At 39.8% G+C, this 27,325-nt stretch overlaps 1 protein-coding gene across 1 annotated transcript in view; it reads right to left on the bottom strand.

Annotated features, from left to right (window-relative positions):
* Positions 1-3,708: 3,708 nt before the first annotated feature.
* The window catches only part of cd9a (CD9 molecule a), a 45,019-nt gene continuing 21,402 nt past the window's right edge, over positions 3,709-27,325 (bottom strand). The window contains exons 2-8 of the mRNA XM_078553553.1: positions 20,252-20,354; positions 15,610-15,707; positions 12,985-13,059; positions 8,654-8,755; positions 6,877-6,966; positions 4,417-4,500; positions 3,709-4,307 (exon numbers count right to left, since the gene is read on the bottom strand). Of these exons, the coding sequence (XP_078409679.1) occupies positions 4,242-4,307; positions 4,417-4,500; positions 6,877-6,966; positions 8,654-8,755; positions 12,985-13,059; positions 15,610-15,707; positions 20,252-20,354 (618 nt within the window). The 3' untranslated portion in view covers positions 3,709-4,241. The remainder of the gene's footprint in view (positions 4,308-4,416; positions 4,501-6,876; positions 6,967-8,653; positions 8,756-12,984; positions 13,060-15,609; positions 15,708-20,251; positions 20,355-27,325) is intronic.

Here is a 27,325-nt window from a genome sequence, read left to right as displayed (position 1 = left end):
TTAAGGACTGACTAGCCCCGTATCTCTTAAAATGTTAACACCTTTACCTACTCCACCCTGTACACATGGAAAGACTTTCTCTTCACAGACAAAATCTTTAAAAATCTCTGCAACATGCTCCTCAGAATTCTCCTGGGTAAATTATGAACACATTCCCACTTCTTTACCTATCACTGCTTGTTCCTGTTTTTCCTGTGCCCAAACTTCAGAACCCACAGTACTTTTACTTCCAGAACTTTCCTGCAACCATATAATTCCAACAGATTTTCCCTAAATTTCCAGCATACTGACTTCATTTCCAACTTTATTACAATGAAAACACCTCAATTTTCAAATGTCACTTCTACTCTCGGCACCTTTTTATTGAGAAAAAACTTCCTGCGAATTTCCACCTACTCCTTATCTTCCCTGACAACCCACTTTCCTTTCACCTTCCCACTTTCTATCCTTTTGATTTAAAATGAGGACAAAAAGGTTTAGCTCTATGAACTAACTCAATCGTCAGCTATCTCTGCTGCTTGTCTTACCATTTGAACCCTCTGTTCCTCTACATGAGTTCTCACTACCGAAGGAATTGAATCTTTAAATTCTTCCAAAATAATTTCTTCTCTAAGAGCTGCATATGTTGTCTCTACCTGTAATGATTGTATCCAGCAGTCAAAATTGCTTCGTTTTACTCTATCAAACTCAATATGCGTTGCTCAGGCTGTTTTCTCATATTCCTGTATGCCTCAGGAACCAACTCATATGCACTCAAAATAGCCTTTTTTTTAACCCACATCATAGTTCACCAACATTTCTTCTGTTAAGGCACAGCCGATGATAAAGGCTTAATTGTTCAAATCCCAAAAGGACTTGAAATAACTGCCACAACTTGTTTTGCAATTTGTATAAATGTTGAGATGTGTGCCCTGAAGTTAATAGTAATAAGACCACCAAGTCTTATAGGTTTTTACAAAACTAGATTAAACATTTATTAATAGAAGAAATGACTTTAAATACATACATAGATCTACAAATTATTACTATGCTAACTTCTAAATCCCCTACTTAATCTGACTCCCTGTTATACTTTTGTTAAGGCAATAGCAAGACAGGTTTTAAAAGACCCAGGCAAAGTAAACGATACCCTGAACAGTTGAATTCAGAGTGAGTTCTCGTAACTTCAGTCCCTGGAGGCAGCAGTTTGGTTCATACAGGCTGAAGGCATTTCACATTTGTTGAATCTTAGACTGCATTCCCTCACTCACAGCCTTCACTCCTTTTATACATATCTTCCTCTTTGAATGCAAATACCAATTGCTTCACTATGTCTCTGGACTTTACTTTCCTGATAATAAAAATCTCTCATAGCACTAAGTCTTACCAATAATCTTTGGGAAAAATAAACACACTCTTTCTAAACTTCACCTGGCTAGGTGATACATTTCACTCCCTCTTTTGAAAACAATCTAGTCTTTTTTTTCCACAAACAAATGTTCCCTTGACACCTATGTTTCTAAACTTCCCCTATGTTCACCTAATTAACCTTTCAAACTTAACTTCTCCTCTTACATCAAAGCAACCAGACTAGCTGCCTCTAATTCAATTAAGTCACACACACACCCCCCACTATTACTCTATTTTACAATAAATTCCAATAATATTATGGAAATTATATCTTTGAGAAGGGATGATGGTTAGGTTCTCTCTTGTTGGAAATGTTCATTGCCTGGCACTTGTGTCGCATGAATGTTACTTGTCACTTGTCAGCCCAAGCCTGGACGCATTTGGCTCACCAAACTTGTGATGATCAGCTCACCACAATGGCCACATGATACAAAACGTAGGCCAATGATCAGGTAAATCTTGTAACAGTCTCCCAGAGCTGAACTGGGATTGGGGGACAGGACTAAAGGTGAGCAGCAGTTCTGTCAAAGAATGTTAGTAGCAGCAACTAACCACTACACAGCATCCAGTTGCAGTGTAGCATGCTTCCACTTCCTTCAATGGAGGTTTTTTTTAAACCACATACTTAAGAGCTAGGGTACATTTTTTTTTAAATGTTAAGAATTGTTTTTACTGCAGGATTTTCTACTTCTACCAACATGGCCACAAACTTTGACAACGTCTGGAACCACATCCTCAGTTCAATGGATTGCTGCAGCGTCCTAATGTCCACCTGATTAAAACCTCTCACCTGAAGAAAAACATCAATTTGTTATGTGTGTGGCTGATTCGCCAGATGCTGAGAGAATCTTAACACTATTTAGAATACAGTGTTATCTTAAGATATAAAATTGGTTTAAGGACAGAAAACAGTGAGAAGTGCAAGGTGACACATTTTGGCCGCAGGGATAGGGAGGGGTAATACAGATTTAATGGCACAGTTCTAAAGAGCACATAGGGACAGAGGGACCTGGGGGTACATGTGCATAGATTCTTGAAGGTGGCAAGACATACTGAGTGGTTAACATATATGGGATTGTGGGCTTCATAAAAACAGGCATTGTCTACAAAATGCTGGACTTTTATAAAGCTCTGGCTAGAAAATTGTATCTTCTGGTCACCACACTTTAGGAAGGACATGAGGGTCTTTGAGAGGGTGCAGAGGAGATGTACCAGAATGGTTCTAAGTATGAGGGAATTTATCAACAAGGTTAGATTGGAGAAGCTTGGCTTGTTCTCCTTTGACCAAAGGAGACAGAGGAAGATTTGATACAAGTGTACAGGATTATGTCTTTGGCAGCCTTCTGTCTTGTGAGATGATGATTTGTACCTTGGTGTCAACTCTGTTAAACATCACCCAGTGTGGCTCAGAAGCCCTACTCTGTCACATTTGCTGCAGATGAAAACAGTCGACTGAGAAGGTGCCTGTGTTTTCTCTGGGTCCTTTCTCTCAGTCAGCTGAACTTTCCATTACTCTTTGCCTCTTACGATACAACTCCAAATCATCCAGAGGTCACAGCCAAGAAAAAAAGCTCAACTGGCACAAGAGAGTCCTATTAAGATGACAGATTTGGATTAGACAAACAAGGAAAAACTGTGGGCCAGGATCAGGTAAGGACAGCAGATTTCCTTCCCTAAAGGACATTAGTGAACCTGATGGGGTTTTACAACAATCAGACTTTTAATTCCAGATTTTTATTGAATTCAAATTCCACCATCTGCTGTGGTGGGATTCAAAGCTGGACCCAGAGCATTAACCTGGGTCTCTGGAATACCAGTGACAGTACCAGTATGCCACCACCTCCCCTAAGATTTCAGGAGATGCAGGGGTGGGGGAGGAAGTTGTGAAGAATAACCCTTAAGTCCTTAGTATAAATGACCTGGAACTTGATGCCTCTGACAGATGATCAATGATTTCGAAAGAAAATTAGATTGGTACGTGAGGGAAATAACCTTACGGGGCTATGGGGATAGAGTAGGGGAACGGGACTGCCTGGTTTGGTCTTTGGAGAGTTGGCATTGATTTGATGGACCGAAGGCTCCTTCTGTGCCGTAAATGACTATGGCCAGAAATTGACTGCGTAAAGAAACATCCTGAACTTTTGCTCAATTATCTTTGGAGTTTGGGGAATATTTATACAGAAGAATTTCCTTTCATGTAATTTTACAGATTGGACAGAGAACACAAGAGTATGTGGAAGCATTGTGCCAAATAATATCTTTACTCAACACCAGTTTACTTTCTCTAGGTTCAAAAAAAACAGACCCTTTTTCTGAAGGTTCAAATTCAAATTTTATTTTCTGAGACAAATCTGGTATCTACAGTTTGTAACTTTTTTAATCAAAATATTTTCAAGGATTTATTGTAAGGCCAAGATTCCATGTAAGCATGTGCTCATTTGAGCCATCACATTTTGACAAAACATTTAATATTTGTAATACCTATTTAGCTTAACTAGCTCAGCATCTTAAATTCTGAATCCAAGATTCTGCACCCTTTCTAGAGCATCAAACATTTCCAATTTAAACAGATAAAACAAATATATATATCTTTAAATTTATTGATAAATTTGAAGTTTTCTTTAAGGTTCAAAGTTTACTGTCTGATTTCTCAACTTGTTAAACAACAAAACATTAAACAAAATGTGGACACATTAAATTGATGAAGTGCTTTTAAAAAAAAGTTACGAGATTTTAAACTGAATACAAAAAAGTGAAAAAATTAAATGCTAAAGTTAAGCTGTTAACAAGAAGCAAATATTAGGCAAAACCACATTCCATTGGTGAATGGCACGAGTATTTTTAGCCACTCTTTAAATCATCTCTTTGCTGTTGCGGATGGCACAGCACAGCACCATGCTGAAAATCATGCCAAAAATCTGGAGAAAAGAAACAAAGTGTTATGATTTTTGTTATACAACTTAAAAAGTAAAACTTCATAATAGAGCTAACTATTCCACAACCTCGTATTGGGCCTGTTTTACTTACCATTACAATCCCAATGCCAATCCCAATTGCCCCAATGATGTAAAGCTTGTCGTTGAATATCTCATCAATGGCTGTCAAGCATGACTGCAGACAAGATCAAAAATTGCATAAGTTTTATTTAAGTTAAACTTGAGGAGGCTGTTGTGCATTCAATTAACATAAGTAATAACATATGAAATAACAGAAAGAGCATTGCATTCAGCCCTTCAAGCCTGCATCATTCCACCTCCAACTTCACCATCTCACACTAAAAACCCATATCCTTCAATTCCCTTAGTATCCAAAAATCTATCAATCTCTGTCTTGAATATATTCAATGACTGAATATCCACAATTCTTTTGAATGCAGAAATTTCTCATCTTAGTTCTAAATGGCTGACCCCTTATTCTGAGACTGTGACCCCGAGTTCTAGACTTTCCAGACAGGGGAAACATCACCCCAGCATCTACTCTATCGAGCTATTTCAAATGTTTACATGTTTCAATGTCATCCCTCAATCTTCTAATGCCAGGGAATATAAACCTAGTCTACTCAATCTCCCCTCAGATGGACAATCCCCTCATCCTAGGAATCAGTCTAGTGAATCTTCAGTGCATTCCCTCCAAGATAAATATATCTTTCCTTAGGTAAGAACTGTAAAGAGTATTCCAGGTGCAGTCTCACATCCAATTGCAGTAAAATCTCTTCACTCATACTCCAATTCCTTTTTAATAACGGCGAATATATCACTTGCTTTCCCTGCATGTTAACTTTGTGATTTGTATACAATGACACACAGGTCCCCATGAATACCAACATTTCCTAGTCTTTCCCAGTCTCTCACTATTTAAAAGAATTCTAGCATTAGGTCATTCCAAAAACAAAAGAACACATTACCAACTGATTTTTAATTGATTGTAAAATTTACTTTAATATTCACACTTTTCTTGCCATGGCAACCTAATATTCTGGATCTTAATCACAAATTTTATATATACCTCAAATGTGAAGTCCACTAAATATTCTCTGTACACCACAGAGCTTAAATATGTCTATTTTTTCCTCAAAATCAATCTGATTTGCACTGGGAAGCGTTCCTTTTGGTTCATCTCTGGACCCTTCAATATATTAAACTGCACCTTGTTGAACTTCAATTTTAAGACATTTAATGTGTTTTGGGATTACAAACGGCTCTGGGAAATACAGTTCAGCAAAGCCCTAAGCTACATGTAACAAGATATGAACAGTTGCTGAGTTGGGTCAGTGCATCATACATGTTCATTGCTATGACAATTTGTTATGAGCAAATACTGAACCATGTTATTGTACATTTAAAAAGCCAATGTTGGTGTGCTGGCAGCAGAACCGATGACCAAGGTAAACACATGTCGCTTCTTCCAAAACAAAGGGAAGTCAGACTTCACATTGCCAAATGCATCCAACAGAGGGACAATTGTAGCTTTGCAATCATCCATAATTCTGTGATGTGAATTCCTTAAAACTATTATCAGGATATAGTAGAACTGAATTCTATTCAACCTCCAACCCACTGAATCTCAAGATACTACAGGGTCATAATGATATCAGATAGAATATTTTAACTGTCAAATGACCAAGCAATTGTTTCCTTCGCTTTTCTCCCCATAAGATTAATGGTGAACTAGTTTTAATCATTTTTGCACTTTAGAGTTAGGAACAATATTATTAAAAAAAATTTGAATCAAGTCATTCAAAATTCCTAATCCACTTCTAGGACATCAATACTCCAGCACTTCCTCCCGTTCAGTGAAGTCAGATTACATCAGAAGAGAAAAGCCCACACTGCTCAACAATTTTCATGTTTATTTGACTAAACTAAAAACATAGCCATATTAAAACAGACTGCGGTTTGCAATCAGATATCTAAATAGGTCACCCCATTTAGTCTTTGCTGCTTTCTCCGCGATATCAACAGGTAATAATCAAGTTTGGCTGCTTTGTTAATCTAAGTGGATTGGTAGTCATTTGGTGAAATTGATGGAAGCGTCATTTTAATATAATTTGCCAGATGGGAAATCCACAGGATCATCTTGGTTTTGGCAACCCTCCACTGATTTCAATGGAGAGTAAAACTAGGCTGGGTGTAAAACCAGGATTGCACCCAAACCAGTCAGTACAACAGGGTGGGGGTTTAGATAAAATTGATGTTGAAATATTTCCTGTTCCCAGAGAGTAATTTTGTTATTAGCCATCTTCCTCCTGATGCATCAGTACCTAATTTGCAGTTCAATAATTCTGGTTGAGTGGTAGGCTCTTCAGACCCACACAAACAAATATGCACTTGTTATTGATAATTTTTAGTACAATGGGTGTTCCCTAAAGAAAAATAGGCTACACATTAAATTTAAAAAATTTTTAAAATCTATTCTGTCATTGTTAAAGTACAAGTTTAAACCTATACAGTATCGCACAAACCAAAATGAGAAAGAAAATTGTAATACCTTTGTAGAAAACACTTCTTTAAAGTCTTTAGATGGGCAGGTAGATTGAAAAAGTGTTTCAATTCCTCCTCCAATTCCACAACAATTCAGCTAAAATAAGAACATTTTCTCAGAAATAGTCTGGTAACATTATAGAAAACAGCTGCAGCATGCATAATTAGCAAAAATGAGTCAATAGATCAAATTTAATATTGTGTTTAGAAAATGACTAATACCATTTTAGTTTACTACTTAAGAAACCTAAAGCTGCACTTTTTCTTCATTCATTCATGGGGTGTGGGCATCACTGGCAATTCATCACTGGGGGGAGGTGGTGGCATAGTGGTATTGTCACTGGGCTAGTAATCCAGAGACCCAGGGTAATGCTCTGGGCATCCAGGTTTGAATCCCACCACGCAGATGGTAGAATTTGAATTCAATAAAAATCTGGAATGGTGACCGTGAAACCATTATCGATTGTCATAAAAAAAACCCATCTGGTTCACTAATATCCTTTAAGGAAGGAGATGGATCATCTTTACCTGGTCTGGCCTACATGTGACTCCGGACTCACAGCAATGTGATTGACTCTTAAATGCCCTCTGAACAAGGGCAATTAGGGATGGGCAATAAAACTGGCCCAGCCAGCAATGCCCACATCCCATGAAAGAATATTAAAAAAAAAAATTCCAGCATTCATTGTCCACCCCCAATTGCCCTTGAGAAGGTGGTGGTGAACCACCTTCATGAACCACTGGTACACTCACTGTGCAGATAGGGAGTGAGTGCCATGATTCCGATGCAGCAATGATGAAGGAATGGCGATTTATTTGAAAGTCAGGATGATGTCCAACTTGGATGCATCGTTGCAGATGGTGTTCCCCTGCACCCGCTACCCTTATTCTTTGGGTGGTATTAATCGTAGGTTTGGAAAGTGCTGTTCAAGGAGCCTTGGTGAGTTGCTGCAGTGCATCTTGTAGATGGTACACACTGCTGCCGCCGTGCAGTGATGGAGGGAGTGGATGTGGATGAGGTGCCAATCATGTGGGCTGCTTTATTCTGGATGGGGGTCATGCTTCAAGTACTGCGTTCATCCAAGAAAGTGACAAATGTTTCATCACACTCCAGACATGTGCCTTCTAGATTATAGATAGGCTTTGGGATGTCTGGAGACAAGTTACTTGCTGCACAATTCTCAGCTTCTAACCTGCTTTTGTAGTCACAGTATTTATATGGTTGGGTGTAGTTAACTTTTTGGGCAATGGTAACCCCCAGGATGTTGAGGCTGGGGATATTCAGCCATGGTAAGGCTGTTTGAATGCCAAGGGTGATGGTTAGATTCACCCTTATTGGAGATGATAATTGCCCGGCACTTGTGTGGCATGATTGTTACTTGCCATTTATCAGCTCAAGCCTGAATGCTGTGTCCAGGTTTTGCTGCATGCGGGCAGGGTTTACTTCAGTTTCTGGGGTGTTACGAATGAGATTGAATACTGTGCAGTCCTCATTTGTGTTGATGAAAGTTTTTCTCTCCAAACTGAAAGTGCGGCTTGAATTCAGGTTTCAACTGGAGGAGGAAGTTTCACTGCACTTCGCTCCAAAGCCAGTTGGGCCTCAACATTGATGTATACCCGACAAGTTTACAGTTAGTGTGAAGCCAACATCATGTTGCATAGACATTGAACTTGTAAACGCACCTCAAGTTGGTGAAAATTATGACAATAAACATATTTCACTCGAAGAACTGGAAAGGAGATTTATAAACAAAAATTGATTTTTCAGGAGATTAATAACTTACTCCTTCCTGTATTGCTTGGAGAGCTGCTTTCTTACTCTCCTCTTTATCTTTCAGGTATTCAGTATACAAGGATCTATAGAAATCCTTCACTTCGTTAGTGACCTGCAGGACACAAGTAAAACATGAGGCGATTTATTCAAAGTAAAATTAGAGAGATTTAGGTCAAAAGATCTGAAGAGCTAAAACTTACCTCCTGTATTACACAGTAGTTACAAGCAAAAAAAAAAACTGGCTGAATTACGGCCTTAGGATAATTTAATCATGGCCAAAAATGAAAAACAAAATTTGAGGAAAAGTTCAGTACTCACAATATCATCTTGACAGTTTCAAGTTTAATTAAAAAGGTCTTGCATGAGGAAAACCTTAATATGGGCTAAGAACAGACAAGGCAACAAGATTGATGATAAAGGAAAAGATCCCTCCTGCAGTCCTCAACCTTTCACTTGTCTCTGGTACACTCTGAAACAGTGTTAAGCAAGTGGTGGTACAAGATTTACCTTAATAACCTGGCATAAGACCAGTTCAAATTAATTTTTTTGGTTCCTTTTGGCACTTTGAAAGAATAAAAATACTATCTATGTATTACCTCAAACCAGTGAAAATGATAATACTTGGGTTATAGTTCCATTACTGATAATTTTAAACTAGATTTGCATGGGGGTGCATACTTCATGTTTGGTAGCCTCTCAAAATTTATTCAATTTTACTGGGATTAAGTATCTAATTTAGTTCTGTCCTCAAAACTGCTTTAGCTTCTTCCAGGTTACTGTGTGAACTTAAAATTGAAAAGAAAATGTGGGAAAGAGACTCGAACGTCTCTAAATCTTACACCACTTAAATGTATGCAACATTTTTATATTGCAGACATTGCAGTGCATCAGGGAGGGGGATAGTTACATGGACACTTTGTTCAATGAGGCAGTCACACCTCTTGGGTTAAGAGTTAGTTGATGGTCAGGGGCAGGAAGGTGTGACTGCGAGTCAGGCAGATATGGGGATCCAGGATGCAGTGATGTAGGAGCCTTGGCCCTTGACCATCAAGTACAAGGCGCTTTCTATCTGTGCGAATGAGAACAAGGACTACAGGGTGCATGGACAAACTAACCATAGCAACATGGTGCAAGAGGCCAATCAAGTGGAGGGAGTATGAAAGAACACAGTAACAACGAGGGATGATATAGTTAAGGGAATATATAGTGCTCTCTGCAGCTATGATTGGGAATCCCAAAAGTCGTATTGCATGCTCAGTGCCAGGGTTAAAGGCATGCCCTCATAGCTGGGGAAGAACTTGGAGTGGGAGGGATAGGATCCAATTGTTACGCTCCACGTAGTAACCAAACATATTGGTAGAACTAGGAATGATGTTCTGCTGAGAGAGTTTGATGAGTTAGGGCCCAAATTGAGAAGTAGGAACTCACAGGTAATATTCTCTGGGTTGTTACTTGAGCCACATACCAATTAACATAGGATAAACAGATTAGAAGGTTAAATGCCTGACTGAAAGGGTGGTGTGGGAGGCAGGAGTTTTACTTCAGGGGTCACTGGCACTAGTTTTGGGGAAAGAGGGACAGAAAACAGTTGGAATAAACAGGACATTTTAAGATTGGCTGTGACTAGTGGGGTACCACTTAACTTTGATGGGACCGAGTGTAATATATCCAATTTGCTGACAATACAAACAGCCTGTTGGTACAGGCTCCATTTAAATGAAGTTGGGACCAATTTCCTGATGAATCGAATAACTAGGGCAATAGGCAAGGCTCTAACTAATAAAAGGGGAGGGAAACTTAAAATCAAAAGCAGCAAGGGAAATGTCAAGCTGTAGAGCAGAGCAGCATTTTGGGTAAAAATAAGAATGGGACAGTAAGAGATACTGAGTAATAAAAGTAATAAGGCATTAGTAAGGTGATGTCAAGGAAATTGAAAAAGTTAAATCTAAAGGCACTAACCCAGAATGCATGAAGCATTACCAATAAATTAGATGAATTAACAGTACAGATAGAAATTAATAGGTTTGATCCAATAGCCATTATGAATACATGGTTGCAAAATGACCAAGATAGGAATCTAAATATTCCAGTATACTTAAATATTGGAGACACAAAATAAAAGAGGGGTGTGAGGAGTAGCCATCATAATAAAGGATGGCATAAAGAATAGAAAGGATTTTAGCTCAGAAAAATCAAGAAGCAGAATCAGTTTGCGCTGACCTAAGAAAACAGCAAGTGGTAGAAAACATATGTAAGAGTTTTTTATTGGTCTCCTAACAGTAGTTGAAGTGCAGGGCAGAGAATAAATCAGGAAATTAGAGGCACATATCACAAGTGTAAGACAGTATTGGCAGGGGAAGTTAATCTATGGAGACTGGGCAAACCAAACTTGTATTAATAGTAGACAGAACAAATTCTTTAGAATGTAAACAAGAGTGTTTTCCAGATCAGAATGTTGAGGGACCAAGCAGAGAACAAGCTATGTTAGATCCAGTATTGTGCAATGAGAAAGGGTTAATGACCTTGTGGTAAATGGACCACTAGGGAAGAGCGATCACAATAGGATGGACTTTTATTTTGAGTATGAAAGTGATTTAGTCATGCCTGAAACGAAGGTCTTAAATAAAACAAACTTAGGTCTGAGGGATGAGTTGGCTAAGGTAGATTGGGGTGATTAAAAGATATGATAGACAAGCAATAGGTAGCATTTAAAGAATTAATGCATAATTTGAAATATATTCCTTTAAGGCAAGAAAAGAGTCCACAGAAAAAGTGATTCAACTGTGGCTAAAAATGTTAAATTAGATTAGAACATTAGGTCAAAGGAAGAGGTTTATAATGTAATATAATATAAAAAGAAGTAAGCCTGAAAACAGAGGATTTTAGAATTCAGCAAAGGAAGACTAAAAAATTGATAAGGCAGGAGGGGAAAAAAAGAGAATATGAGATTAGACGATCAAAAGACAGAAATAAGATTGTAAATGTTTCTGTAAGTATGTAAATGCCTTCACCATTGCTGGGTCAAAATTCTGGAACTCCCTTCGTAACAGCTCTGTGCGTGTTCCTATAACACACGGGCTGCAGCGGTTCAAGAAGGTGGCTCACCACCACCTTAGGGATGAGTAATAAATGCAGACCTAGCCAGTGATACCCACATCCCTTGAAAGAATATAAAAAAGATTGGCGAAAGTCAACATGGGCCCATTGGAAACAGTGACAGGTGAAATTCTAACAGGGAATAAGGAAATGGCAGAGATGTTAAACAAATACTTTGTGCCTATCTTCATGGTAGAAGGAGCAAAAAACAACTCAGAAATAATGGGAAACTAAGAGCTTAGTGAGAAAATATTAGCATGGATTGAGGATTGACAGAAAACAGTAGGAATAAACAGGGCATTTTAAGATTGGCTGTGACTAGTGGGATGCCACTTGACTTTGAGGAAGCTGAGTGTAATGTATCCAAATTTACTGACAATACAAAGTTAGCAGTTGGAAAGTGAGCAGTGTGTAAGTAATGTAAGCAAAGAGGCTGCAGAGGGATATACACAGGTTGGTGAGTGGGTAAGAACATAGCAGATTGTATTCAATGTGGTAAAGAAAAATAAATAATATTTTTTGAATGGTGAGACTAAAACATTTGCACTCAGAGGGACCTTGTACACAAATCACAAAAAGCTAACCTGTAGATTCAGGGAAAAGTGAAATGTTGTCAAATGTTAACCCATTTTACTTCCTCTGACAAGGTTCATCTTTTGGAAGGTGTTTGATCTCCATGATACTCATACCAAGAGCCCCTCAGAAGAGGATGGAAAATTCAGCAAGCCTTCTAGGCTGCCAATTAGGGGAGGTTTTTATTTAATGGGCCTGGAGGGAAACAGAGACAGAAAGATGCTGCAAAGACAAAAAACACTGTTAAGGGAGAGCCTCATGGCTCTGTGGGTTATACACTGTCCTTCCACTTTTGGTTCCAAAGTCAATGCAGACTACAAGTGTGAAAGTCTCCTCTTAGTGCTGTCTTGAAGAGGAGTTCCAAAGTGGTTCCAATAGACAATCTCAGTCCAGTTCCTAATTGTTATGGGCCACCTGTACAAACCTCACCAATTCAGCAATCTCACTTAGAAAGACTGATGATTGGTATAGGAAATAGAAACATACACCAATAGGTACAGGACACATTGTCATGGTACAGTAGAGTTTTACTACATCTAACCTGGGAATGGTTGGTTACAACGGATGGTTTAGTTTAGTGTTAAATTCTCCAGCACTAACATCCGTGACTTTGATCAGCACAAAAAGTAATTCAGCTATCAAGACTGGTTTAAAGCAGAAACTGATCCATACCTTGTCCTTATTCAGAAAGCCCCATATTCCAGCTGCTATTTCAACTGCAAATATGACGAGGAGAAACAAGAAGAACTGAAAGAGAAGAGTGTTGGATTACATCTAAACTATTTAAAAACCAATATCAGTGTCATACAAAACCACAGTTTGCAGAAGGACAAAAGCTTTAACTCGGTATTTCTAAGAATGCATTCTTATTTTAGCTAGCATCAAAAGGCACACCACTTTGCATCAATGCATTTACAATATAGCTGCAGCAACCATAATTCAGAATTGGATTCAGGCCGGACATCAAGAGAGTGAGACTGTCTAGAGGAGGTCCCCTCTTTCTGCCTCACTTCACAATTTGGACCTGGTCACCCAACTTATACTCCAGAAATTTAGTTTTAGTGTGAAGCTGAAACCAACTCACCCCAACTCTGAACTTATAGTGTGAATGCATCATTATTCTTGGCTTTGATCATCTAAATACCACATATAAGCAGCTAGTAATCGTGAGCAAATAGAGCAATTTAATTTTACCAAAGAAAAACTCCTGCTCACTTGAAACTAAACATGTATGAAGTCCAATTAAAAAAATTATTAGGATACTTAGACATCCAAAATACTTTAACCATCCCCTCCAGATATTTCTCATATTGCACATTTTGTTAAAAACCCAAGGGGACTAATTCTTCACAAAGTTTACTACACACTTGATTTAAACAACTTCCTACAGTAACTTTAAGATTTCTGCAGACACTTCAAAACAACTTTTATTGGCCTAGACAAGTTCACGGGAACCACATTGCAGAATCAGATAGATGGGCATTCAGGGACTGAGATGCAAGGGAGAAAGGAAGAATGTCAATAAAGGAGCAGCTTCACTGGCCTGAATGCATGTGCTTTCAATTAACAGTGGTGGAAAACATGGCAAGCTCAACCTTTTATTAAATACACTTCAAAGTTACTCTCCAGCTACTTCTCAACCATTAGGATAAATTATTTACCTTTCACTCTAGAAATCATGCTGGACATTTGTCAGACAGGTTACTTATTGGTCTCCGAGGTAGGACATTGATATTTGTAAATTGAAAGCTGCCAACTGAGTGAGAGAATATAATTCTCTCTCTATTTTCTGCCCCTAGTCTGTCACCTCAGAACAGAGCATAATTAGGATGTTGTTTCACAAGCAATATTAACTCAAAGTGGGCAGTCCTCATGTGCAGCTGTACAAATGCATTGTCAATCTACTCAGCTGGGGAGGCATCACACCAGTGTCAGGCTGGACTATCTGGTCAGTCTTTTGGAAATGTAATAAAAGGGTGAAGGCCATTTTGGCCCTTCTTAATGCAAGTTAAGTATGTGTCAGACATTCAAACAGTTGTCCTACAGGCTTCAGAGTTCCTCCTGCCTATGTGTATGGTGCAAGATCAAGTTGTGAAGCACACTGTGGAAGAAGAAATGGTTCAGGAAGATGAACTCCAATCAGTTGAATATCGAGTTTCCTGCAGGGTGAAAAGTTGGTATACTGGTGCATAATGCCACTTTGACAAAGTTACTCATGAAGGCTTGAATTAAGCAGTTGAAGATTAAACTTGGTACATCTTGGTGGCTGGCCGTTCATAAGCTGTGTTATTTAGCCTCTTGCAACACACTGAACGCAGATGTTCTTTGTGTAGCTGATGATGTAACAGAACAGGGACAACAAGCACTGGAAGATATTTACGGCAGCCTGGGTATTAGCACACAAGCCTTTATCCCCAGGGCCTTGTAGCTATTACAAATAGGTTGCAGAGAGGTGCCAAAGAACTGCACCTCTTGCATCTCCATTCAACGGGTATGGCATTAACTGTGCCCATGCTGTAATCAAGGGTGGCAATGCACTCGCATCTTATGGTGAGATGTGCTGCTCGCATGATATTTTCACTATCTGTGTCCACTGAACAAGAGTTCAAATCCATGCTCATTAGTTGTCCAACAAACATCTAGTGATTATCCGTCTTGGCAGCAGCGAATGAGTCTTTCTGGGGTTGGACTAGCTCTAAGATGAAACCAGCTTGCACAACCAAGTGTATCAATGTCAACTCTTTCTGACACTGGGTGACTCAATACCTGAACCAGCAGGTCCACAGTATCCCAGGGAAATGTTGGATAAACGATTAGCCAATTTACCTCCCTAATGGAACCCAGAAGGGTAGACTTAAGGAACGAGATTAATTTCCAATTGACGGCAGATAGCCCAATAGGTCAATGCCTTAACAGGTGGTGTGGTTTTGGCTGAACAAGCAGTGGATTAGTGATGTGTTGGTTGAATATGGTTTTGATTAGTTAAACTCCAGTAGGACTTGGAGCAAACTTTGGTCCCGTCAGCCTGTACATAGTTAAGCGGGATGCCTGTGCATCAGGAAAATTGTAAGCTCAGTATTGGACATACAAAAATTCTCCCAATATGGATGTCAGCATCTTAGTTCTGAAACTCATTCGCATTTTTAAAAAGTTATAAATGGCAAAGGTTGACTATATTATTAATTTCCATCATTTAAAGTGCATTTTTTTTTGCACAAAAACAGATCTTGTCTACAAGAATGCTTCTACTCATAGGCCAACATTACTAGGTCATTTATGCCATGCATTTAAACTTACACATCCAAGCATGCATGTAGACTCCTGAATTGCACCACAGCATCCTAGGAAGCCAACAATCATCATCAGTGCACCAGCTCCAATCAAGATATAGACACCTATAAGGAAATGCATAAACTGTGAATGGGTGTTAGTGCATGGAAACACCATTTCCAAGTTCCCCACCATATTACACACTATCCCAACTTGGAAATTTATCATTTATGACCGTTGGATTAATACTTGAACTACGCAACACACAGCACTGTAAACTATCTTCACCACATGGACTACAGCAGTTCAAGAGGCTTACACCAACTTTTCAAGGATAACTAGGGATGGTATTAGATGTTGGTCATGTTGGCGACATCCAAATCCTAGGAATTTAAAAAAATGCACTAAAGTATCACGATACTCCAGTTCAAGTTTACATCAGGCTCAGTACAGCTCTGGCCAGGTTACAAAGCCACATTTTGAAGTGCCCAGGCAGCCCATTGGAAACGTAAAACAGCAGAGTCTGCTTCCTTCTTACATGAAGAATTAACCACTTGGGGGAGTGACATTCTGTGCGAGCATCCAAGCAGCTGTCTCCAGATGTCCTTTGAGGTTGATCTTGGTGCAAACCCTGAGTGTGTAAAGCTGGGAGGCAGCTGACTGCACATCATATGCACATAGATACTGGTCAGAAACCAATGACTGCAGCCTGTTGTTTTGTTACTTATATTTACAGCTAGCGTACATTCATCCTATTTCTATCATCAAACAACACAACGTACATGCCAAAGAAGTGTTTTATTTGATCAATTCTTACGCAGTTCTAAGTATTAGTCTACAAAAACTTCATGAAAAATAATTTCAAATTAAAGCAATTTAACACATTATGTTCTAGAAAAGCAGAACTGTACTGCTTGCATAACATGCAGCTCTATCTGAAGTAGAATTTAGCATACTAGCTGTAAACGATTAACATTTTCTACAAAGCCATTCTTCGCAACAAAAAAACCCAGAAAAGATTAACATACCAGGTCCTTATCTTCAGCAGTTGCAAATGTTCCAACCATTACCATTGAAAAATAAACTACAAGTCATCCAGATCATCAGGGTTAGGTCACACCCATGTAACCTTCAATTAGAAACGTTTATAAAACAACTTTCTTACTTAAAACCACTGTGCTTTAGTGGACTGAAAGAAGAAAACAGATAGGAAGAGTGATTCCATGTGTCTGCACTCCCAGTAATGGAGTGGTACTCTCAGGGAAGACATCTTGAGTGTAAAATGATTTTTTTTATCCATTCAATCATTTAAATAGATGAAAAAAATCAAAGTCTATGAATTCCTAGGAGCTGCATTTTTTCTATTTATTTACGGGGCTTGGGTGTCACTGGCTAGGCCAACATTTATTGCCCATTTTAATTGCCCTCGAGAAGGTGGTGGTGAATTACCTTCTTGGAACTGCTGCAGTCCATGTGGTGTAGGTACACCCACAGTGCTGTTAGAGAAGAGGGTTCAGGATTTTGACCTAGGCCGTTGTGAGACAGATTAGTTTTACCCTATTGGTGCAATGTGCACATGCTAAGTGCTGGTTTCAAGTACCATCCATCTTGTACAAATCAAGTGTCCTCTAGATCCATACCATCAAAACTAATGCTTCCACGTGCATTCAGGCAAACTTGAAAACCATATACATTTGCAAGCATATTTATGTGGAAGCAAAGTTAAAAACTGCATATTTTCTGAACCCTAGGTTCGTTATGGTGGTTTGCCTGAAGACAACAACAGTTCTTGTGCACTATTTGGTTTCCAGCTGGTCCTTGAGCAGTAACAATTTTTGATTAATATTTACTTAGCTTGAAACGTCTCTCCCCAAAATTGTGACAAATGCAAGAGACCATTTTGTCCATCTTTTCATTGAAACCTACCACTCTTCCTTTCACAGCATTTCATTCTGCTCGTTCCCCTGTACTATCCTACCCAGGATATTATTCCCAACATTACATCACTCTTTATGAAGTATTTACCATTGCTCCTAGATACAGCTTTTGCCATTATGTACCCATCTCTCTCCCAATCTTTGTTGAATTTGAAGAATTGTTTCAGATTAACCCTTCTATTCGTTCTTTTTTTTTCTATCCTTGTTATTATTTCACATCATTTTAGATAACCGATTCCCTTTCATTCACTGCCTTTCATGACTGAAGAGTTCATTTTCCTTTTAACTCCCGACTTGGAGGTGGGAGTGGTGAAGTGTGGTGGGTGGGGAGATCTGCCTTGTGGTTTTTCTTACCTCCTTCCAGGTTCCTGTGTGCCTGTGTCACTGAACATGGTGCTCAGTGAAACCTCATTGCAGCTTTATAGAGCTTCAACATGCTAGATTTGGACCCTACTGATTTAGTAACATGGCTCAGTATTGTTTGCCTGGCTTAGGGCGACACTGCAATGAATGGACATAATAATGCAGGGTCGGGTCTCTAACTGGGTGGGAGTTGGGTATTGTACAATTATGACATCTCCTGACCATTTGTATGCTGTCTCTGCCTTAACCTTTAGGGTCAACCTCATTTAAAGAGTCAGCAAGCTCACATCGAGGCGGCTGGTCATTAGATGTCTGCTGTGTGGTGGGCAAAACGTAGGGTTCTCTGGCAGGATTTGACAGCCTGCAACATTTTAAATGGAGATGCATTTCCCAACAGTTGATACAGTCCCACCACCTAAGGATTATATCATGACACACAGGCAACTTTGTATGCCCTCCTGATAATTTGAATGTTTCCACTCTTTTGTTTGCTGAAGGCTAAATAAGAGAGAAATATTCACACCAAGGACCACCCCAATCCACATTCTCCTACAAGAAGTCAGCCTTACCAAGATTCCAGGCAAAGCGCGCCCAGGTAAACAGAGGGTGAGGAATTAGGAGCCGCTGTTGGCTGAGTTCATACTAACAATCTTCAGTTCTTTCTACTCACCTTAATTTACTAACCAAGTGTCTAGTATCAAACACTGAAGCATAATTCTGCTGTAAAATAGATCCAAAAGGCCCTCATCATTGTATCTCTAGTCCTTTTCAATAAACAGAGCCAGGGCCCAATGCTACTGAGCAGACAATCAGCTCAGTCCCCAACTCGCAAGTTCAGACAGATTGGGGGAAACAGACAAAAAGGAAAACCTAGTGGGGACCTTGAACGCCAACTTGACCGCTAGGTTCAATTTTCAAGCTTCAAGCACTTCCACCCAAAAGATAGAATGATAAGTGACACAGTATAACAGGTGATTAGTCCATCCAAATGTGACCATGCCAACTCTGAAGAGCACTCCCTTGCATATTCCCATAACCCGGAGTGTGTTTCCTATTCAAGTATTTACCCCATTCTCTTATGAAAGAGATTCCCGAACCTGCTTGCACCACTCTTCCAAATTGCATTCCAGATCACAACTCCATCATTTTTCATGTTGTCTCTGGTTCTTTTTCCAATTTCCATAACATCTGCACCCTCTGGTCACTGGAGTTTCCTCTTTATTTACTCTATCAAAATCTTTCACTAGTTTGAAGGCCTCCATCAAATCTCTGCTCTAAAGCTTCATTCTGGTGGTCCTTGCCCTGTCAAATTAGTTTAAACCCTCCACCACAGTACTGGTTAACCTCCCTCCAAGGCCATTGGCTCCAATCCTGTTGAGCTGCAGCTTGTACATCCATTTACTGCTTCCTCCCACCTCGAATTGGTCCCAATGCCCCAGGAATTTGAAGCCCTCTCTCCTGCACCATTCTGTCCCACATGAAACCCATTTTATTTCCTCTATACTCACTTGCATGTGACACTTAGTAAGCCAGAGATTATTACCTTTGAGCTCCTACTCTAATTTTCTACTTAGCTCCTGAAACTCTCTGTAGAGCTGCAACACTTTTTACCTAGGTCATTGCTTCCAACCATAACTTCTGGCTGTATCCCTTCCCCCTCTTTTATAGTGGTGCTACAACTAATATCCTGCAATAGTAGTTATGCAACATAAACTGTTCTGCAGAGGAAGTTGATGAACAAGTTCTGCTATCTAATCTACGACAAGCCATTGTGCCACTGTCCACATAAAGCACAACTATAGTTACCCATTTGAAATTACGGTGTTACAAAAAATAAGTTGTTTCCAAAAGAACGACTATAGTGCATTCGGCTCCAAAACACCTTAAAAGGTGAATTGCTCAATGATAGACAAAAGCCTTGTTTTTGTGTCAGAGCCAATGGAAAAGGGACACCTCTGCCTTTCAAAGAAAATCCTAATTTCAAAGTCAACTTTCCAATGTGAGCTCATACACTATTACTATACAGGTGTAAACTCAAACATCCCTGCACTAACTTCAGTAGTCATCTACACAAACCCATCGAAAATAAAAGCATAAATATCGTGTTTATTACAGGAGATAATGCAGGGCACCTCTTTGTGTAGTTTAGGTGACATACCGATGGGAGAGTTACAATCGATTTTTTTTTGCACTCTTCCAATAATTTTCAATAGTTTAATTCATTAATGCTAACATTATACTTGCACCTGTTGGAAGATCTAAGTTTTTATGTCTTGTGTTATGTCATGTAATAGGAATCAATAAAAATGAACTCTCCCTTTCTTTAATTCACTCCCCTGACCCACTCCCTCCAAGATTTGATATCTTACCAATATAGAATGTGGTGGGATGGTTGTCAGTTTCAAATATGCTCCTTGTTTGTGGATCAAAACGGAGCCATAATCCAATTGCCAGGACTGCAGTTCCTGCAAGCTGAAACACAAAAGAAACAGATCATGAATTATTGGACTAGCCACACCGCCAAGAACAATTCCAACATTTTACACAGTTAGCCAATGTTTTTCATTTCTGTACTTACCAACCTGTTCTCTTTCATCCATTCACCTTAATGGATGAGGAGCCACAAACTGAAGGGCATGGTAGAGGAAACTCTGGCCTCACAGAATAGCAAATCAAAAAGGTCGCAAGATAAGGTATTTCTTCAGGCAGTACGTTTAAAATGCTAATGTATAATTTTTTTCTATTCGTTCATGGGATGTGGGCGTCGCTGACTGGGCCAGCATTTAATGCCCATCCCTTACTGCCCTTGAGAACTGAGTGGCTTGCTAGGCCATTTCAGAGGGCATTTAAGAGTCAACCACATTGCTGTGGGTCTGGAGTTACATGTAGTCCAGACCAGGTAAGGACAGCAGATTTCCTTCCCTAAAGGACATTAGTGAATCAGATGGGTTTTTACAACAACCGGCAATAGTTTCATGGTCAACTTTTAGACTTTTATTCTGATTTTTTTTTTAACTGAATTCAAATTTCACCATCTGCCGTGGTGGGATTCAAACCCAGGTACCCAGAGCTTTACTCTGAGTATCTGGAATACTAGTTCAGTGACAATATGACTACACCACCACCTTCCCATAATTACTTGTACAAATATTTGATTTATATCACTTATACTGTGCCTGCTTTTTAACTTATTCAGCAGTTAGTGAATGCCCGAGGTGGTTGAGATCAATACAATTTTACTTTATCTGCAATAGGGGAACAATACACAGTTACCTGTTTATGCATTGCATAATCAGCTATAGTCAATTAACTGTGCAACACTTGAGGGTGACATTTATTTAACTAACCCAGGGTTAAATAATATTTTTGGTTTGCTAGGGCTTCTTTTCCATTCTCACTAGCTCCTTTATTAGGTGATGCAGCCATGTAGTAACATTAAAAATAACACAAGTACAGAAGGTAAAGAGTTTCCTTCATTAGACAGATAAGATAGCACAAATACCAAATGGTTTTACCTCAGCCAAATCTCGAGGCAAGGATTAATCAGATCAAAATAGTTAAAAACATATTTTTCAAAGTAATGCCTTTATTTGGCAACACATGGCTGAACAAAGATCCTTAAAATGGCTGAATCTATGTCTGTGACCCTCAAACAAAAAGGAACTACCTAGAAGTATCGGGTAAACTCGCAAATCATTCTCTTTGGGGAGCCACTAATGGCACCCCCTGTGGGCTGCACAGACAAACTTCAAAGAGAGATGTACAAAGGCCATCTGCATTTCATAACCCAGGCTGGCCAATAGGAGTCTGCTCGTCTGCTGAGACAAAAAGCTCTGCAACCTTCCTTTCAATTCTTAATGGTTGAGACATTTAACAATCTCGGGCACCCAGACGAGGGATACACATCCTTTGCCAAAAACAGTGTGGAGAGGTGGGAGTCATGTGACTTGGGCCTCTGGCTTGTTGAACCAGTAATATTTCCTTGCTGAACTGTAAAGCTCAGTCTGTTTACCATTTAACTGGTAGCCCCACAGAAAGGGGCTCGGGGCCAGGTTAGACACCTGGCCCCATCTATACGGTTTCCGCTGGAAATTTCATACCATTGCCTATAAGACTGATTCATCTCTGCATGTCTATCTCATCGTTTGAAGTCAAAACCACCAGAAAAGTGAATTATCCAGCATCGGTTTTCAACCCACCAACACCCATGAAGGAACATCTCATCGGACTTGATTCTGGACCCTGGAACTCATGTGAAACAATATTTACTTTCTCTGTGGTCTCTGTACTGTAAATATTTCTTTTCTCTATCCTTCTCAACTATCTGAATATGAAGGGGACATTGCGAACTCTCTTTTGCGTTTTGGCTGTGTGAAAATAAACTAACCTTTTGAGTTCATCCCATCTCAAGTTTGCTGTAAGGTTACTAATAGAAAATTGGATTGCACCAAAACTGAGGGGTTGGAAAATATGCCACCGCTCAAAGAGAGGAACAAATCAAAACACCAGTTTATGGGTGGGTGGATAGAGGAGAAATTAGCACTGTTTGAATTAACCTCCCTCCTGTCCGTAACAATTAAATCTTTTAATCCTCATGTAAAATTCAAGTTGTTCACAATACTTGTACCAACTGTAAGATAAAAAAGGTTTGCTGACATTTCTGGGTCCATCATCCACTAGCTCAGTGTCATGACATCTCTTGGTCCTCTACTTCCAAATCTTCTTCAAAATCAGGTTCCGTTTCCTCTTCTTCAGAGGAGGTAGCTGATGATCGTCCATACCTACCTTATAGCTAAACACGTGGTATTCACTTGTTTACCTGCTTTGTACCACCTGGTTACAGATGATTCTAGTTTGAAGTCATCACCAGAGGGGCCCTTTAGAGAGATCATGATGTTGGCAATGGTTTGTATCAAGTTGACTCAGCAGTCACTGTGTTCATGACGGAAAAGGCCCTCGCCACTTTGGCTGCGGCTGATGGCATTGGTGTATAATCTCCAAAAAGGTGGAAGCAGCTAGAGAACTCTTCTTGCCTCTCTTTGAAGAGCCTACTCCACAGAAGTGTGCCAAGTGATCACACTACGATATTTTTGGATTATCTACTTTAGTTGGAGTTGCTTGGCTATAGTTCCATCAACCTTGCATCCTGGGATGCAAGGATACCTTCGAATCGGCATCTCGATAGTCTTTCAGCTCCTTTGGCCAGATTTTCTGATCAAGTTTTGTCACAGCTCCAAGTATCTTGTTTGTTGACAATGAGCCAAATTGCTCTTGTAGGCAGTAGCCAGCTGGCTCTACATAGTTTCTACGTGACTGGGAGTAACCAGCTTCACCTTCTTCAACCCTTTTCAATTCAATCCCTCTGTAGGTCTCCTCACAGCACTCTTCTCTGGTGGTACCAAGTTGCGATCTATAATATTCCTTTGTCATGTCACACAGCACTGAGGTAGTTAGTTGATAATGTTATCATGGCCCAAGGCACATTCATTGTGGTGAGATAACCCCTCCAAAACTATCCATATGCACTGCATATGGAGAAAGAACTTGGAGGCTTCTTTACCATTCACCTTGCTTTAGGAGCGTCTTTTTTGGCCTCAGCCTGCTGCTGTCATTCAGATGGGCAACACAGTGGGTAGTTCCTTTCAACGTCACCAGTGCTCAATCTAATGAGTGTCCTCTACCCATGTTGGTCTGAGAACGGTTTCCTCCAGCAAGTCAGCCAATTCACTGAGCTCCCAAAGGTGCTTGGGTAGCTTTCTGTAGAATGACGTGTAAGGCCAAGAAGCTAATCAATTTCTCTGATGAAGCGGCATGGTTGGTGGCAAGTTCTAATTGATGCCCTGCACAATGGATTCCAATTAGCCATGGAATCTCAGCAGCCAGCTTTGCTAAGGTCCCATCTCTCCGGTCAAAAGTTGACAATAACCCATCAAAGTCCATCAGGTGGTTCTTCTGTTCTTCTCCATGAACATCGAGTTGATGCAGTCCATGATCCTATCTGTTTTTGCACTCTCAATGTCTTGGACCCCAAAATGCCTCATCTGTGGAATACCATTGTCTCGGTAACAGCTATACACTAACTCTTACTCCTTACTACTCCTGTCAGTACTGCCATCCAACAGAATGCTTAGATAGCATGCAGACTGCACCCAAGTGTTGCAGCCCTGAAGAATATCCTTAGCCAAGGAGTGAAAGTATGTGTTTGTGTTGGGTTTCCAAAATCCATGCCATGTCTTTTCTCAAGACGTACAAGAGAAGAATAAGTAGATGGGGAGCTGATGCTTTGCCAGATGGTAGCTAAGTCAAACACCTTGACCATCTTCCCATACGTTTCTGCAGTCATTTTCACAACTCCTAAACTATCGACTCCTTTAGAATGATTTGATTTTTTTCATGCATAAGTACCTTGTGACTTAGGCTCCAACTGTGTCATAATGTCAAATATTCATTTACGTTGGTTGTGCCAGAGATGAACAAAGTGTCAGAGTTGACTGCTCGCTAGGAGCTCTTCCAAGTCAGTGCATGGGCACCATGGCAGGACATGCAGCGTATTTGCAGCCTCCCATCACTGGTTCGCTGCATCCCAATCCAGTCCAGCTTCCAGGCATTCCAGTGCTTTCACTGGAAACAGGCCTCTTCTTCTTGGTAGAGATGGTACATGTGCTCTGAAAAAAAAGACAGTTACCCAAGCTTGAAGGCGCTTTTGAAGTTTCTGCAATGCCAGTGGATTGAACAGGTTTCAATCAATCAGAAAGCACTCTGTACGAACAAGAGCATGCTGGTATTTAAAGTTAACATTAGTTTGCTTTGTTTACCTTATATTACTGTCAAGGCTGTGAAGCAGTGTTTAAATAAAATCACCTGTGTGATTTCAGCTTTTCGTGCAATTAGTACATGTAATACAGGATGAAGTCCACACTAACGACAGGTCATGTTCCGTGCTGGATTACGTATATCATAGCCAGGGACACTTCGGTAAAAAGAGAGCAGGTGTCACCACCAATGAGCTATGGTTGCCTGCTATCTGAAAAGTCTCTGTTCATCACCTAAACAGAATTCCCAATTTACAGCAAATTTAAAAAATAAATCAGGTTGATCTCAAAATCCAACTTCTTGATGCAATAAGACAGAAATCAGATACAAGAAGCAATTTTGGTAAGTTAGTTATCATTTCTCTTCGCCTTGTCTCCCCAACCACCACTATCACCACAGGATCACAGGGAAGTTAAAATGGGATGGAACTTCTCTCTACTGGCTGCTGTCCTTTAAAGGATTCTTGGTACGGTGACTCCTTGGGCCTGCTCCCGGCCTCATTACTGGGTTTCTGGTCACCTCCTCTGTTCTGTCTTTCTTATTCTGATTCTTCTCCTGGACCTCCTTCCCAGGAGATGTTGAAGTTCCATAGTCGAACCTGTCATCCAGGATAACTGCTCAAGCTTCTCCTATCACATGTTGCCTTCTTCTTGCCTTTGCTGCTCCTCCAATCATATCTTCTGTCTTTCTGGAGCAGCAAGAGCAGGAAGGAGGGAACCTGTGATTGGAGGAGCTGGAGCAGCGAGCACTGGAGATCCAGAATCTGTGATTGGAGGAACAGCTACTCAGATTCTGTCTCACACGCTTGCTTGCTGCTCCTCCAATCAAACTCTGCATTGTTTTCCCACTCCCAATGAGATGCCTGCACTGCAATTGTTCAGCACTGGATCATGAAGGACACACAATGTAAAGTAATATTGTATGGAGGCAACCTTGCTTGAATTTTTTGCCCATCTTTGTTTTCTCACTGGCTAATTGTGAATTTGAAGATGAATTCATCCAACACCCCCATATATTTTGAACATTGAACTAACCTAACATATGAGGAGCAGAGGTCATTAAACAAATTTGTTATCCATGACGAACAACAGAGATCCATTAGTGTTTTAACAATGGCTCAGCTGGCAGCGCTCGTCTTTTAAGTCCGAAAGTCCTATTCCAGAGATTGGAGCCCTTAATCCAGGCTAACATTCCAATGCAAGACTGAGGCAGTGCTGCACTATTAGCAGGGCTGTCTTTCAGATGAGACATTAAGAAGCCAAGGCCTTGTCTGCTCTCAGGTGGTTGTAGATCCACAGCAAAATTTTAAGTAAGGGTTGGGGAATTCTACCCGGTGTCCTGATCAATACATACCTCAAACAATTATTTGGTCATTATCACATTGCTGTTTTTAGGAGCCTGCTTGCACAAATCAGCCACATCACAGCAGTTCAAATGTATCATAGACATCAGCATATGTTGATCTTTGAAGGTCGATGGGTGGGTCGGTGTGCGTGTGCAATGCATGTGCGCGGTATGGTGCGCAATGTGCGTGGTGTGCGATGTGCACAAATTATACACCAGTCAAATTATACACCACAGTCTATGGTACTGTGTTGGCAGTTAAGTGTTTTGGGATGTTCTGAGGTTGTAGAGGTGCTATATGAATTTAAGTCTTTTTATAAAAAAAAAGTGTTCAATTTTTGTCAGTGAGAGAACAAGTTCTTTTAAATCATTAGGAAGTTTAATGATCAGTGGTAATTAACAATTACTACTGCAAATAGTCAAAACTGAAAAACAAGTTTACTTAAAATGAGATAAATTAATGGCTTCAGATATGAAAACTGACCAGTTTGTCAGATGTACAGTATTGCATCATAGAAGAAAATCAGTTACAGATTATATTTCATATTGGTCCTAATGAGATACAAACTTTAGGAGATGCAATACAGCACTGCTGGGCTGGTCAAGGGTACTTTTGAAAAATTTTTGATATCTTGCTCCGACAAATCCTTTACAACTGATCTTTTTCCTCCCCCGAGATTTGTCAAGGGCATCAAAAAAAAAGCGTATGCGCAGCTGGAACAATTTTAGAACTTGACCATTGCTGAAAGAGGCACATGCTGCCAAAGCTTTTCGTCTTGCACTCATCAGGGCAGATACAAGAGTACCAAATTTCAAAGGGAGCAACAATTTATTCTGCACAAGAAAAGGGTGCTGATTGGTGGGTAAGTTCTAGAACTACCGAACTGTTATTTTTGTTGTTATAAAAACATAGAATTTCGAGTACAATGCTGATTGAGTGATAACTTGAATTATAATTCTGGTTTCCAAGAATGTGCTAAAAAAAATAGCACTGTAGATTAAATGCTTTTGTTTAGGAGAATCAGAAATCTTCAGGCCCGTCATCTAATAATCTTTAGCAATGATGCCCAGAATAAGACCTTTAAGTTATGAATTGTGACCTACTAAACCTTGTCATCACCTTATATTCCTAAAAATAATTTTGGATCTAAGATTTTCAAGATTGTGTGTGGTTCAGTGACCCTGCACCTTTGTTGTGTTTTGTGTTGTAGGTTATTAGGAACACAAAGGGAGGAGCCTCAGTTATAGAAGCACAGCCTTTATGCTACATCATGTACAATATATAT

Source organism: Cetorhinus maximus, chromosome 12 (assembly GCF_964194155.1).
Source record: "Cetorhinus maximus chromosome 12, sCetMax3.hap1.1, whole genome shotgun sequence".
Taxonomy (NCBI): domain Eukaryota; kingdom Metazoa; phylum Chordata; class Chondrichthyes; order Lamniformes; family Cetorhinidae; genus Cetorhinus; species Cetorhinus maximus.
Note: the sequence above shows the minus strand (reverse complement) of the source record. Positions and strands in the feature narration are given on the sequence as shown.